We start from the raw sequence: 16746 nt of genomic DNA on the forward strand, positions 1-16746 counted from the left end.
ATACCGATATATACAGTTGTAGAATTAACACATTATTATGCCTAATTTTGTTGTGATGCCTCGCTGGATGCATTAAACAATGTAACAAGGTTTTCCAAAAAAAAATCAACTCAAGTTATGGAAAAAAATGCATACATGGCACTGCCATATTCATTATTGAAGTCACAGAGTGCATTCTTTTTTTTTTAACATGCCTCAAAACAGCAGTTTGGAATTTGGGACATGCTCTCCCTGAGAGAGCATGAGGAGGTTGAGGTGGGCGGGGTTGAGGTGAGGGGCAGGGAGTAGCGGGGGGTGTATATTGTAGCGTCCCGGAAGAGTTAGTGCTGCAAGGGGTTCTGGGTATTTGTCCTGTTGTGTTTATGTTGTGTTACGGTGCGGATGTTCTCCTGAAATGTGTTTGTCATTCTTGTTTGGTTCACAGTGTGGCGCATATTTGTAACAGTGTTAAAGTTGTTTATACGGCCACCCTCAGTGTGACCTGTATGGCTGTTGACCAAGTATGAATTGCATTCACTTGTGTGCGTGAAAAGCCGTAGATATTATGTGACTGGGGACGTTTTAAAAAGTCATAAATGTTACTTTTTGAAACCGATACCGATAATTTTGAAGCCGATAAATCGGCCGATAATATCGGTCTGCCATCTCTAATTACAATCTATCACGCTAATTTTATTTTTTTTCTATTGTCGCCAAGATTACTGGCAATGATTGGCTAAACATTTGTTGAGCATATTTTAGCCTACACTGATTTGGTTTTGGTGTATTTAATGCACAAAAGGAATAATATGAATACGTGAATATTATATTTCTTCTGGCTATGGTGGAAAAAGTTTGGACACCCCTGCTGTGCTGCACCATGCGATTTTTACAGAGACACTACGACTACTCAAGATAACAGTGCTGGCAGAAAGGGTCCATGAGGAGAGATGGCAGCTTGCATAAGATGCTGCTGTAGGTAGAGGACGTGTGAAGTACACTCACTGGACCTTTCATTAGGTACACCTGCACACTGCATCACCTTTATGTGCGTGCGATGAGAAATGTCAAAATAGTAACATGACTGCATCATAAAAAATAAAAACATGTGTAATGATTATTCACGCCATTTCCAAAAAATAAATCCACTACTCTATCCTCACATATCCACTTGGCGAAACAAGAAATGATCTTTGTTTTCCTTACCGTTGGCAACAGCGGCTCCATTTGGGCACCCTGGTCGGTTACGTCCATCTTTTCTGCTCCGTCACAATGCGCTGCTCGTCTTCTTCTTCCTCGGATGCAGCTTGTAGATGATGGTGACGCGGAGGAGGAGGATGACGACGATGAAGAAGGTGGCCGGTAGGAGAGAAAAATGGAGGTCCTACCTCATTTACGCATGGACGTATGGGAGGCTGCTCTCATGCAGGATGGATGAGAGGGGAAATATGAGGTAACCTTTATGTATTTCATTCATTTAAAAGTCCGGTTTAAATAATGTAACGGCAGCCGTGACAGACAAATACCTCATTTTGTATTCATTTCAGGGCTGCGTGCGTGCTAAGGTATATTAATGTGGGGGCAGGAGATTATTCATAGTCACATAACATTCATGAACACTACAGAAACAGCAGTGACGAAAGTGGAAGGTACAGACTGTACTCTAGCGCCCCCCTCTGGTTAACTTGGAAATTGTCCTGATTGGCCGTCGTATTTGGCAATTTAACCCGTAAAAAAACCCTAAACAACACTTTAAACGTGTTAAAATTCGTTGTATTCACTGAGTTTAAGTTGAATTCATTCAAAGTAAAGTATAGGAGACATTGTGAAAGGGTCGTCACGTGACAGCTTTATAACTATCCCAAAGACATGACTTCCCAAGTCAGGTAAAAAAGCTCATTTCCAAAATCTCATTATCTATTAGATTTTTTTGCAATTAAAATTCACATTATTTAACAATTGAAACGCTTTAATATGTCGTAGACTAATACAATTCAACTTTTAATTCTTACAAAGCCAGATGAGGTGGTTCGGGCATCTGGTCAGGATGCCACCCGAACGCCTCCCTCGGGAGGTGTTTCGGGCACGTCCGACCGGTAGGAGGCCACGGGGAAGACCCAGGACACGTTGGGAAGACTATGTCTCCCGGCTGGCCTGGGAACACATCGGGATCCCCCGGGAGGAGCTGGACGAAGTGGCTGGGGAGAGGGAAGTCTGGGCTTCCCTGCTTAAGCTGCTGCCCCCGCGACCCGACCTCGGATAAGCGGAAGAAGATGGATGGATGGATGGACAAAACAAGCAAGGGAAATACTGCTTAAATGCAAAATGGTAAAAAGTTATCAAATAAATGCTAATGCTAATATATACTGATTAGTTGGAATACATACTATCATTTTATTTATTGTTAACGTTTATATGTGAAGTGAATTATATTTATATAGCGCTTTTCTCTAGTGACTCAAAGCGCTTTTTACATAGTGAAACCCATTATCTAAGTTACATTTAAACCAGGTGGCGCTGGTAGCAGGTGGGTAAAGCGTCTTGTCCAAGGACACAACGGAAGCGGGGATCGAACCTGGAACCCCTCATGTTGCTGGCACGGCCACTCTACCAACCGAGCTATACCGCCCCTATATATGTGTATTGAATTTGAATTTGAATTTATTCATGTGCACCCCTTGAGATGCGGCCAGGCCCTGCCCTAACCAATCTGGCGCCCTAGGCAAGATTTTAGGTGGCGCCCCCCCACATCGGCAGTGAAGTGTATATACTCACAAGAACCCGAATAGCTTTGTCTTTGACCTTTTTTTTTTTACTTACAACTATACCTAATATATAAAGGGGTGGAAAAGTGACGATTACCTGCAGGGCAAACATTAGCTAACCAGAAGGCAATAACAATGTAAACAAAAAACACCTGCTTAAAAGATCTAATACAAACATTTATATGCACGTACAACACTTAGAACTTTTAGCATATCAGTATGTGGAATTAAATTATGGAATGGATTAAGTAAAGAAGTTAAAAATTGTACTGATATGATCTAGTTTAAGAGGTTGTTCAAAATAATAGTGCTTACAGAGTACAAAGAAGAAGAATTATGAGAAATACTTTCAACCTTATTGAAAATAAGATATTCTTCATCTCAGTATGTTAATAATGACTGAATTAATTAATTAATTACATATTACAAAACTGTTGTATACTAATTCATAGATGTTATTTTATTATATAAAAAGGTCAGTAAATTATTCTATATATTTGTAAACGCTTTGAACTGGGAAAGGGGTAGGATTAAATAAGCTTTGCTTCTTCCTACTCCTTTTCGGGCATGATGTAAAATGAAATGATATGAAATTGTGTAATGTATTATGATGTAAGTGTGTTCATGTTCGAAATAAACTAAAGAAAGAAAGAAATGTCCCTGAGGAATGTAAGGTGGGAGTACTGTAATTACCTAACGTTACATTATTATTTTCCATAACAATTTAGCCCCCTCCACAATATTAACCCGACGTTAAAACAGAACTAGCTATTTATTGATTAGCAATTGCCGAATCATGTAACATTAGCTTAATGCTAAAAAGCCAGGTTACTATCACATTCTGTAACAGACGAATAATTTCATGTAGGCTAACGTTACCTACCTGCTACCTCTGTCTTTTCTCGTGTCTCCTCCTCTTCTTTTCTCTTTTTTCTTCCCTGGGCACCTGACAGTTTTGGCATCTTGTGTTGATTTTTTGATGTGGTGACGTCCAAAAAGAGTCATGATACGGGAAGGGAGGGGGTGCACCGTGCGGGTGGAGGGGGGGGGGGGGGGGGGGTGCGTAATGTTGTAACAAATAATATTTCTATTAAATAGGCTTTACTTTGCATTTTAATTAACGTGGGATTATTTTTTGTATTTAGAAATAATAGTACCAACTTTTTTTTTCTCCAACATTTGTGGCACTGGCGTGGCGCCCCCTGATTGACGGCGCCCTTAGCATTTGCCTATACGGCCTATGCCACGGGCCGGCCCTGGATGCGGCATCTCGTTTTCAAGGGGGACCAAAGACATTTAAAATGAACACAATACAGTACAACACAGGACAAGTTACACAACAAACAATTGCAGACAATCATTGAAGACAATTTTGCTCAGAATGTACAATATTTTACAATAGAATAACATATAATGCAGTAAAATACATTTAATATTTGATTGGCAACACTACATTGGCCCTAGTGTGTGAATGTGAGTGTGAATGTTGTCTGTCTATCTGTGTTGGCCCTGTGATGAGGTGGCGACTTGTCCAGGGTGTACCCCGCCTTCCGCCCAAATGCGGCTGAGATAGGCTCCAGCACCCCCCGCAACCCCGAAAGGGATAAGCGGTAGAAAATGGATGGATTATTCAATTAAATTCCAACTGATTAGACACAATAAATACCACCATTTCAATTATTGTTAATGTTTATATGTTATTTGTTCAATTCTAAGTACATTTAGGATAAAACTGCAGCTATGTTTTGAAAAGGGGTAGAATAAGCTCTGCTTCTTCCTACTCCTTTTTGGACGTACTGTAATGGAACAACTGGAAATATGTGATGCATTGCATTGTAATTGGTTTGCATGTTCGAAATTAACTGAAACTGAACTGAAAATATATGCTAAACAATAACTTTTTCAAATGTATGTTGTGTATATATAATATTGGCAGCACGGTGGGCCAGGGGTTAGTGCATGTGCCTCACAATACAAAGGTCCTGAGTAGTCCTGGGTTCGATCCTGCGCTCGGGATCTTTCTGTGTGGAGTTTGCATGTTCTCCCCGTGACTGCGTGGGTTCCCTCCGGGTACTCCGGCTTCCTCCCACCTCCAAAGACATGCACCTGGGGATAGGTTGATTGGCACCACTAAATTGGCCCTAGTGTGTGAATGTGAGTGTGAATGTTGTCTGTCTATCTGTGTTGGCCCTGCAATGAGGTGGCGACTTGTCCAGGGTGTACCCCGCCTTCCGCCCGAATGCAGCCGAGATAGGCTCCAGCACCCCCCGCGACCCCGAAAGGGACAAGCGGTAGGAAATGGATGGATGGATGGATGGATGGAATTTGAATTTATTCATGGAAAACCCCTTGAGATGCAGCATCTCGTTTTTAAGGGTGCCAAAAACATTTAAAATGAACACAATACAGTACAACACAGGACAAATTACAAAACAAACAATTACAGACAATCATTGGAGACAATTTTGCTCAGATACCTCTCAGCTCACACAACTCTCTCAGAATGTACAAACCCTGTTTCCATATGAGTTGGGAAATTGTGTTAGATGTAAATATAAACGGAATACAATGATTTGCATATCATTTTCAACCCATATTCAGTTGAATATGCTACAAAGACAACATATTTGATGTTCAAACTGATAAACATTTTTTTTTTTTGCAAATAATCATTAACTTAAGAATTTGATGCCAGCAACACGTGACAAAGAAGTTGGGAAAGGTGGCAATAAATACTTATAAAGTTGAGGAATGCTCATCAAACACTTATTTGGAACATCCCACAGGTGAACAGGCATATTGGGAACAGGTGGGTGCCATGATTGGGTATAAAAGTAGATTCCATGAAATGCTCAGTCATTCACAAACAAGGATGGGGCGAGGGTCACCACTTTGTCAACAAATGCGTGAGCAAATTGTTGAACAGTTTAAGAAAAACCTTTCTCAACCAGCTATTGCAAGGTATTTAGGGATTTCATCATCTACGGTCCGTAATATCATCAAAGGGTTCAGAGAATCTGGAGAAATCACTGCACGTAAGCAGCTAAGCTCGTGACCTTCGATCCCTCAGGCTGTACTGCATCAACAAGCGACATCAGTGTGTAAAGGATATCACCACATGGGCTCAGAAACACTTCAGAAACCCACTGTCAGTAACTACAGTTGGTTGCTACATCTGCAAGTGCAAGTTAAAACTCTCCTATGCAAGGCGAAAACCGTTTATCAACAACACCCAGAAACGCCGTCGGTTTCGCTGGGCCTGACATACTTGCCAACCTTGAGACCTCCGATTTCGGGAGTGGGGGGTTGGGGGCGTGGCTAATAGGGGAGGAATATATTTACAGCTAGAATTCACCAAGTCAAGTATATATATATATAAGAAATATTTGAGTAAGTAAGTCAAGTATTTCATATATATATATATATATTACACACACATAACACTCATCTACTCATTGTTGAGTTAAGGGTTGAATTGTCCATCCTTGTTCTATTCTTTGTCACTATTTTTCTAACCATGCTGAACACCCTCTCTGATGACTCATTCTGCTTCGTCTCCTTGTTGTGTGCGCAGTTGTGCACTGCACTTTCTAAAAAGCCATAGATGTTAATGTCACATATGCATGTACAGTAGATGGCAGTATTTTTCTGTTTAAGAGTGTCACAACATTGCTGTTTACGGCAGACAAACTGCTTTACAAGCTGTCCTCACTCAGGTCTGCATGGAGCTGGAGGGGGCGTGGCCTCCAGCTCCGCCGTATTTCGGGAGATTTTCGGGAGAAAATTTGTCCCAAGAGGTTTTCGGGAGAGGCGCTGAATTTCGGGAGTCTCCCGGAAAATCCGGGAGGGTTGGCAAGTATGGGGCCTGAGCTCATCTAAGATGGACTGATACAAAGTGGAAAAGGGTTCTGTGGTCTGACGAGTCCACATTTCAAATTGTTTTTGGAAACTGTGGACGTCGTGTCCTCTGGACCAAAGAGGAAAAGAACCATCCGGATTGTTATAGGCGCAAAGTTGAAAAGCCAGCATCTGTGATGGTATGGGGGTGTATTAGTGCCCAAGACATGGGTAACTTACACATCTGTGAAGGCGCCATTAATGCTGAAAGGTACATACAAGTTTTGGAGCAACATATGTTGCCATCCAAGCAACGTTACCATGGACGCCCCTGCTTATTTCAGCAAGACAATGCTAAGCCATGTGCTACATCAACGTGGCTTCATAGTAAAAGAGTGCGGGTACTAGACTGGCCTGCCTGTAGTCCAGACCTGTCTTCCATTGAAAATGTGTGGCGCATTATGAAGCCTAAAATACCACAACGGAGACCCTGGACTGTTGAACAACTTAAGCTGTACATCAAGCAAGAATGGGAAAGAATTCCCCCTGAGAAGCTTAAAAAATGTGTCTCCTCAGTTCCCAAACGTTTACTGAGTGTTGTTAAAAGGAAAGGCTGTGTAACACAGTGGTGAACATGCCCTTTCCCAACTACTTTGGCACGTGTTGCAGCCATGAAATTCTAAGTTAATTATTATTTGCAAAAAAAAAAAAAGTTTATGAGTTTGAACTTTAAAATATCTTGTCTTTGTAGTGCATTCAATTGAATATGGGTTGAAAAGGATTTGCAAATCATTGTATTCCATTTATATTTACATCTAACAAAATTTCCCAACTCATATGGAAACGGGGTTTGTACAATACTTACAATAAAATAACATATAATGCAGTAAAATAAATATAATATTTGATTGGCAACACTAAATTGGTCCTAGTGATTGATTGATTGATTGATTGATTGAGACTTGTATTAGTAGATTGCACAGTACAGTACATATTCTGTACAATTGACCACTAAATGGTAACACCCGAATAAGTTTTTCAACTTGTTTAAGTCGGGTCCACGTTAATCAATTCATGGTATACATATATACTATCAGCATAATACAGTCATCACACAAGTTAATCATCAGAGTATATACATTGAAGTATTTTCATTATTTACAATCCGGGGGGTGGGATGTGGAGGGGGTTGGGGCAGGGGGGTTAGGTTTGGTTGATATCAGTCATCAACAATAATATCATCTGAGAAATGGACATTGAAATGTGTGTGTGAATGTAAGTGTGAATGTTGTCTGTCTATCTGTGTTGACCCTGCGATGAGGTAGCGACTTGTCCAGGGTGTACCCTGCCTTCCGCCCAAATGCAGCTGAGATAGGCTCCAGCAACCTGCGACCTAGAAAGGGACAAGCGGTAGAAAATGGATGGATTATTCAATTAAATTCCAACTGATAAGGGACAAGTGGTAGAAAATGGATGGATGGATAGACACAATAAATACCACCATTTCAATTATTGTTAATGTGTATATGTTATTTGTTCAAGTACGTATAGGATAAATCTGCTATGATATGAAAAGGGATAGAATAAGCTCTGCTTCTTCCTACTCCTTTTTGGAGGTACTGTAATGGAACAACTGGAAATATGTGATACCTTAAGAAAGTCAGTGACTTCACTATTAAAGTGGGTGACATTGTTATCACCAAGAAAGATGAGGTCACCTACGTAGGTTCCGTTCTAGAGGCTAATCTTTCCTGTAATAAAATTGCAACCAAGGTAATCAAAAAGGTCAACTAACGAACAAGATTTCTCTACAGAATCTCCTCTCTGGTCTCAAAAGCACCACGAAGATTCTAGCAGGAACTCTCATTCAACCCTTTTTCGATTACGCATGCACCTCCTGGTACCCTAGCACCTCCAAAACCCTCAAATCTAGACTCCAAACATCCCAGAACAAGCTAGTCAGATTACTTCTAGACCTCCACCCCAGATCACACCTCACTCCTACCCACTTCTACAAAGTGGGCTGGCTCAGGGTGGAGGACAGAGTAAAACAACTTGCACTGAGCCTAGTCTATAAAATTTGCTACACCTCCCTGATACCAAAGTACATGTCAAACTACTTCCATAACGTAAATGACCGCCATAACCACAACACCAGGGGGAGCTCCACAAACCATGTTAAACCCAGATTCCGATCTAACAAAATCCTTAACTCATTCTCCTTCTATGCCACATCAATATGGAATGCACTCCCAACAGGTGTAAAAGAAAGTGCATCTCTATCCTCCTTCAAAACCGCACTAAAAGAACACCTCCAGGCAACTACAACCATAGACTAACACCCTCCCCCCACCACATCCTACCTCCCCTAATTGCAATTAATCAAATGTAAATAATCAAATGTATGTACCGTATTTTCTGCACTATAAGGTGCACCTAAAAACCTCCAATTTTCTCAAAAGCTTACAGTGCACTTTATATATGGACCAATATTGAGCCACAACAGGTCTTGTAACTACGGGATGCATAACGTAACCCCAGCCTCTACTGTAGCGTCTATTCTATGCGCCTTATATGCACCTTATATATGAACAAAGTTTTAAAGTAGGCCATTCATTGAAGGTGCTCCTTATAATTCGGTGCGCCTTATAGTGCGGAAAATACGGTACTTGTTCTTATGCTTTCTGAGCTCACTATGTTCACTGCTCGCTGTACATATCCTACGAAGTCAGACCTATACTGTTTCAATGTCCATTTCTCAGATGTGAGTGTGAATCTTGTCTGTCTATCTGTGTTGGCCCTGCGATGAGGTGGCGACTTGTCCAGGGTGTACCCCGCCTTCCGCGCGAACGCAGCTGAGATAGGCTCCAGCAACCCCCGCGACCCCAAAAAGGGACAAGCGGTAGAAAATGGATGGATGGATGAAGTGCTGATATCAACCAAACCTAAACCCCCCACCCCCCCACCCCCTCACACAGCCCACCCCCCGATTGTAAATAATGTAAATAATTCAATGCATATACCGCATTTTTCGGAATATAAGTCGCTCCGGAGTATAAGTCGCACCGGCCGAAAATGCATAATAAAGAAGGAAAAAAACATATATAAGTCGCACTGGAGTATAAGCCGCATTTTTGGGGGAAATTTATTTGATAAAACCCAACACCAAGAATAGACATTTGAAAGGCAATTTAAAATAAATAAAGAATAGAGAACAACAGGCTGAATAAGTGTACGTTATATGAGGCATAAATAACCAACTGAGAACGTGCCTGGTATGTTAACGTAACATATTATGGTAAGAGTCATTCAAATAACTATAACATATAGAACATGCTATACGTTTACCAAACAATCTGTCACTCCTAATCGCTAAATCCCATGAAATCTTATACGTCTAGTCTCTTACGTGAATGAGCTAAATAATATTATTTGATATTTTACGGTAATGTGTTAATAATTTCACACATAAGTCCCCCCCCCACCCCCGGCCAAACTATGAAAAAAAACTGCGACTTATAGTCCGACAAATACGGTGATGATTAACTTGTGTGATGACTGTATTATGCTGATAGTATATATTTATACCATGAATTGATTAACGTGGACCCCGACTTAAACAAGTTGAAAAACGTATTCGGGTGTTACCATTTAGTGGTCAATTATCCGGAATATGTACTGTACTGTGCAATCTACTAATAAAAGTCTCAATCAATCAATCAATCAATGCATTACATTGTAATTGTATTATTTGCATGTTTGTAATTTAACTGAAACTGAACTGAAAATGTATGCTAAACAATAACTTTTTCAAAGTTATGTTGTGTATATATAATATTTTGAAATGAAGAATATATTTAGCTTGAACAATGCAACATATACAGTATGTAAACTAGGGATGTCCGATAATGGCTTTTTGCCGATATCCGATATTCCTCAACTCTTTAATTACCGATACCGATGTCAACCAAATTTGGACAACCAGATATGGCGAAGATAAGGTACTTTTTAAAAATAATAATAAAATAAGATAAATAAATAAAAAACATGTTCTTGAATAAAAAAAGAAAATAAAACAATATAAAAACAGTTACATAGAAACTAGTAATTAATGAGTTAGTGGACCAGCAGAACGCACAATCATGTGTGCTTACGGACTGTACCCCTTGCAGACTGTATTGATATATATTGATAATGTAGGAACCAGAACAGAAAGAAACAACTGTGAATGAGTGTAAATGGGGGAGGGAGTTTTTTTGAGTTGGTGCACTAATTGTAGGTGTATCTTGTGTTTTTTATGTTGATTTAATAAAAAAACAAAAACAAAAAAACGATACCGATAATAAACAAAACCGATACTAATAATTTCCGATGTTACATTTTAACGCATTTATAGGCCGATAAGGACATCTCTAATGTAAACATTATATTATAACCGAAAGCATCCATTCAATAAAACATACGTGACTTTTTTTTCGGGATGTGTATAAGTAAACATATTTTGTTTTGTTTAGAAATGTCTCCAAGTCACGATGAAGTTGTACGTGTAGCAGCACCTGAGTGGAAGACAACAGCGGGATGTCGTCCGGATCAGAAGCACCCTGCGAGGCGTCATGACGCCGACAAAATGGCCGGGAGTCCGGGGCTAAAGTGAGGCAGGAGATCAAAAACACTGGCAAGCTAACCGCTAACGAGACAATAATGTGACGATCTGTCCTGCTGTCTTTGAGACATTTTACGTAACGTGCCGCCCGTCGTCGTTGGAGAAGGTTACGAGCGCACAACCGTTCTCGGCAGATAGTAAGCTAACAACGCCTAGCTTAGCCAGCTAGCTAGGCTAGGCTAGCTGGCACAACTCTTCAGCGAAAGGCTCGTGAAAAGTTGTGCTCCTGAATAAAAAAAAACAAACAAACATAGCTGCCACTCCCCGGGCACGCTTAAGTCGGGCGAGGAGTTATTCGTTCGCCTGCTGCTAGCTGGCCTCGCGTCTCGCTAACGGACACCAGCTTGTGACATTATTATTATTGTTTGTTTGGAAAAGGTCATCGATATTGTTCGAATACTGTCATGTCTGCTGAACAGGACGAGGTGTCCACTTAAACGTCATCGAACAAGCAGTGGACAGTTCGGACAAGAATCTGTCAGACATCACCGCCATGGCCCACCCTCCTGTTCGACGGAACTTGCCCGGTATGCAGGTAAGACAAACACTGAAGTTGGGGTCATTATTATGACTTGTATCATCTTTTCAATACAAACACATGTCATGTTAAGCGATTGTTCAAAAGAACGGTAGTAGAAGAAAACTGTATCACATGCCGTACATGTTTTATTTTGGGGATAAATTATCACCAATATAAAACACGTACGGCATGTGATACTCGCAGTAATCCCGCCTCCTGGTGGTAGAGGGCGCTAGTGATCCCAGCGATCATTTGTGCGACTACTCGGCTGCAGAATAAGTGACAACAAGCAACAACAGTTAGCAGCGATCGTTTATTTTTTCCTGGACTTTTAACATGGAGGATTACATATGTAAAATAAAACAGTTTTCTAAACTGGACTTTCAATCGAAGCAGGAGGTAATAATTAAAGGAAGATCTCCATTGAGACAGAGAGACTTTTAAAACTGAAGAAAGATAAGGAAGACTTCTATAAACAAGTTATCGATGCTTTTGTTCAGAAGGCGCAGCGCATGGACTTCATTTATAAGTAAAGGTAAGACCATAATAACGTTTTTTTTTATTAAAGGCTTACTGAAATGCGGTTTTCTTATTTAAACGGGGATAGCAGGTCCATTCTATGTGTCATACTTGATCATTTCGCGATATTGCCACATTTTTGCTGAAAGGATTTAGTAGAGAACATCGACGATAAAGTTCGCAACTTTTGGTCGCTGATAAAAAAAGCCTTGTCTGTACCGGAAGTAGCAGACGAGTAGCGTGACGTCACAGGTTGTGGAGCTCCTCACATCTGCACATTGTTTACAATCATGGCCACCAGCAGCGAGAGCGATTCGGACCGAGAAAGCGACAATTTCCCCATTAATTTGAGCGAGGATGAAAGATTCGTGGATGAGGAAAGTGAGAGTGAAGGACTAGAGGGCAGTGGGAGCGATTCAGATAGGGAAGATGCTGTGAGAGGCGGGTGGGACCTGATATTCAGCTGGGAATGACTAAAACAGTAAATAAACACAAGACATATATATATATTCTATTAGCCACAACACAACCAGGCTTATATTTAATATGCCACAAATGAATGCTCCATAACAAACACCTCCCCCCTCCCGTCCATATAACCCGCCAATACAACTCAAACACCTGCACAACACACTCAATCTCACAGCCCAAAGTACCTTTCACCTCCCCAAAGTTCATACAGCACATATATGTCCCCAAAGTTACGTACGTGACATGCACATAACGTATGGGCAAGCAATCAAATGTTTGGAAGCCGCGATGAAAACAGACGACTTAATAGCTGGCCACCATGCTGTCCCAAAATGTCCTCTACAATCCGTGACGTCACACGCAGACGTCATCATACCGAGACGTTTTCAGCAGGATATTTCGCATGAAATTTAAAATTGCACTTTAGTGCAATGCCGTATTGGCATGTGTTGCAATGTTAAGATTTCATCATTGATGTATAAACTATCAGACTGCGTGGTCGGTAGTAGTGGGTTTCAGTAGGCCTTTAAATGTGCTTATTTGTGTGCTACAGTTTGTATGTGTAAAGTTAAAGTTAAGTTAAAGTACCAATGATTGTCACACTCACACACTAGGTGTGGTGAAATTTGTCCTCTGCATTTGACCCATCCCCTTGCTCACCCCCTGGGTGGTGAGGGTAGCAGTGGGCAGCAGCGGCGCCGCGCCCGGGAATAATTTTTGGTGATTTAACCCCCAATTCCAACCCTTGATGCTGAGTGCCAAGCAGGGAAGAATGCTGGTATGAGCTTTTAAACATAACCCTTTAACTGCTGCCAATCAAATGGTGAATACGATACTCTTTAGGGTTCATATGTTTGTAAATCTGACTGTGATTAAGTCAGTGCCTCACCAGCCATGAACCTCACCGCACGTCACTGGTGATAATTGATATTGTTTAGGACACGGGGCGGCAACCTTTACCACTCAAAGAGCCATTTTTACCCGTTTCACAAAATAAAGAAAACAACGGGAGCCACAAAACTCTTTTGAAATTTAAAATGAAATAACACTGCGTACAAAGTTTTTTTTGCTTTGTGCTATGTATAAACCAGGGGTCTCAGACACGCGGCCCGCACCTTAATAAGAACATTTAATGTTAGTGCGGCCCGCAAGTTTTATATGAATGCCGCTTGACAGCATCACAATTGCCAACCCTCACAATTTTTCCGGGAGACTCACAAATTTTAGAACAACTATTCTCTCAAGTGTCTGCTGATTTTCACCCAAACATCAATAATAAGGGCGTGCTATGATGGCACTGTCTTTAGCGCCCTCTACAACCTGTACAAACAGCTTGCCAGCCCAGTCACATGTTATATGTGGCTTCTGCAGACACACATAAGTGACTGCAAGGCATACTTTTTCAACAGCCATACAGGTCACACTGAGGTGGCCGTTTAAACAACTTTAACACTCTTACTAATATATGCGCCACACTGTGAACCCACACCAAACAAGAATGACAAACACATTTCGGGAGAACATCCGCACTGTAACACAACATACACACAACAGAACAAATACCCAGAATCCCATGCAGCACTAACTCTTACGGGCTACATTATACACCCCCGCCACCACCAAACCCCCCCCGCCCCCCAGCTCCGTGCGTCAGTTGAGGTGGGCAGGGATGGGGGGGGGGGGGGGGGGGGGGGGGGGGGTTGGTGGTAGCGAAGGTGTATAATGTAGCCCGGAAGAGTTAGTGCTGCATGGGATTCTGGGTATTTGTTCTGTTGTGTTACAGTGCGGATGTTCTCCCGAAATGTGTTTTGTCATTCTTGTTTGGTGTGGGTTCACAGTGTGGCGCATATTAGTAAGAGTGTTAAAGTTGTTTATATCACAACCCTCAGTGTAACCTGTATGGCTGTTGACCAAGTATGCCTTGCAGTCACTTAAGTGTGTAAGCAGAGGCCGCATACTACATGTGACCGGGCCGGCACGCAGATAGCATGGTGTAAAAGCGGACTTGACGACATGTTGTAGAGGACATTAAAGGCAGAGCCATCAATATTGATGTCCGGGTGAAAATCGGAGCGAGTTTGCCCCGGGAGATTTCCGGAAGAGGCATTGAAATCCGGAAACCTCCCGGAAAAATCGGGGGGTCGGCAAGTATGCAGCTGAGCCGCATCAGAGTGATCAAAGAGCCGCAGGTTGCCGACCCCTGGTTTAGGACAAGGAGCAAATATATTAAATGTAAACATTTTTATTTGAAATGCAACCTTCCAGTGCTTATAATCCTCTCAGCTATTAAGGCAGAGAGGAAAATAAATGTCAACTCAGCTCAACTCAATTCTCAAATGACGTTGAACACCTAATAACCTCCTAAAACAGGGGTCGGCAACCCAAAACGTTGAAAAAGCCACATTGGACCAAAAATACAAAAAAAAACCAAATCTGTCTGTAGCCGCAAAAATTAAAAGCCGTATGTAAGTTTTATAATGAGCGGCTAGACTCGTACTCAAATGTTCTTTGCGCACTAATATTTAATTAATGCATTCACGCCTGTCCTGGTTGTCTGTTGAACAAAAGATGCATTGTAGTCTCCTTATGTTCTTTAGAACTATCATGTTAGATCAGTGGTTCTTAACCTTGTTAGTGGTACCGAACCCCACCAGTTTCATATGCGCATTCACCGAACCCATCTTTAGTGAAACATTTTTTTTTTATTTTTTTTTCAAATTCAAGACAAAGTTATATGTTTTTGGTAACACTTTAGTATGGGGAACATATTCTAAGTAACAAAGACTTAATTTAGAGTTATTTGGACACTAGGGTAACATATTCTAAGTATCAAATACTTAATTTAGAGTTATTTGGACACTAGGGTAACATATTCTAAGTAACAAAGACTCAGTTTAGAGTTATTTGGTTAGGGTTAGGGTCAGGGTTAGAGGGTTAGGGTTATAATAAGGCCATGCCGAATAAGCATTAATAAGTACTTAATAATGACTAGTTAAGAGCCAATATGTTACTAATTTGCATGTTAATAAGCAACTAATTAATGGTGAATACGTTCCCCATACTAAAGTGTTACCATGTTTTTTTTTACTGGTGCACAAAATGAACCGTGCATGAACATCACCTTGTTCAAAGAACAAAACCAACACAGTGCATAAACTCACAACAAATTACACACCTGCAAATCAGTCAGCTGTTGCTGTATCCGTAATACGCCGATAGGGAGAAGTTTGTATTTACACGATGAGTCGGGTGTGTTTTGACCTCCGCCGAACCCCTGAGCCCGACTCACCGAACCCCTAGGGTTCGATCGAACCCAGGTTAAGAACCACTGTGTTAGATCAATCACCAGATTACTTTTACAAACAGTTTTTAAAATCAACTATCACACATATTCATGACACTAGGAATGCCAGCAATGGCTATTTGGCATTTCCTGCTCCCAGGACCAATCTCCTCAAACATACAGTAATGTATAGATGTATATCATTCTGGAATCGGTTGCCATCTCACATTAATCTCTCACAAAGTAAATTGTCATTCAAGACAGCTTTGAAGATACACCTATTACAGCTGCCCACATGACGTGAATTTTTAATACTGGGTTTAACTATCTTTTTTATCTTATGTTGTATTTTTCCTTTGTATAATGTTTGGTAATGCATGTATTCTTTGTATTTTTATTTTGTATGCTCCTATATGGACCCCAGGAAGACTAGCAGTCGCCTTGGCGTCAGCTAATGGGGATCCATTGAATAAACAATAAACAATAATGAAGGCAACACATGACCTAAGTGGCCTTGTGGTTAGAGTGTCCGTCCTGAGATCTGTAGGTCGTGAGTTCAAACCCCGAGTCATACCAAAGACTATAAAATTTGGTACCCATTACCTCACTGCTTGACACTCATAATCAAGGGTTGGAATTGGTGGTTAAATCACCAAAATGATTCCCAAGCGCGGCCACCTGCTGCTGCTCACTGCTCCCCTCACCTCCA

At 41.1% G+C, this 16746-nt stretch overlaps 2 protein-coding genes across 6 annotated transcripts in view; one reads left to right on the forward strand and one right to left on the reverse strand.

Moving 5' to 3' along the window:
* LOC133617981 (sodium-driven chloride bicarbonate exchanger-like) overlaps positions 1-1457 on the reverse strand; it is a 121582-nt gene extending 120125 nt beyond the window's left edge. The window contains exon 1 of one of the 3 annotated variants that reach the window (XR_009817098.1): positions 1186-1457. Coding sequence is in view for 2 of the 3 variants with exons in the window: in XM_061978424.1 (XP_061834408.1) it covers positions 1186-1233 (48 nt within the window). In the remaining variant the exon portion in view is untranslated. The remainder of the gene's footprint in view (positions 1-1185) is intronic. The other 2 variants (XM_061978424.1, XM_061978440.1) reach the window with 2 other exon arrangements.
* Positions 1374-16746, forward strand: part of LOC133618003 (serine/threonine-protein kinase 24-like) — a 36949-nt gene continuing 21576 nt past the window's right edge. The window contains exons 1-2 of one of the 3 annotated variants that reach the window (XM_061978471.2): positions 1374-1432; positions 11664-11779. In XM_061978471.2, coding sequence (XP_061834455.1) covers positions 11738-11779 — 42 coding nt within the window. In that variant the 5' untranslated portion in view covers positions 1374-1432; positions 11664-11737. Of the gene's footprint in view, positions 1433-11103; positions 11257-11663; positions 11780-16746 lie in introns of those variants that run through there. The other 2 variants (XM_061978456.1, XM_061978464.1) reach the window with 2 other exon arrangements.

The sequence above is a fragment of the Nerophis lumbriciformis genome, linkage group LG01 (genome assembly GCF_033978685.3).
Source record: "Nerophis lumbriciformis linkage group LG01, RoL_Nlum_v2.1, whole genome shotgun sequence".
NCBI lineage: Eukaryota > Metazoa > Chordata > Actinopteri > Syngnathiformes > Syngnathidae > Nerophis > Nerophis lumbriciformis.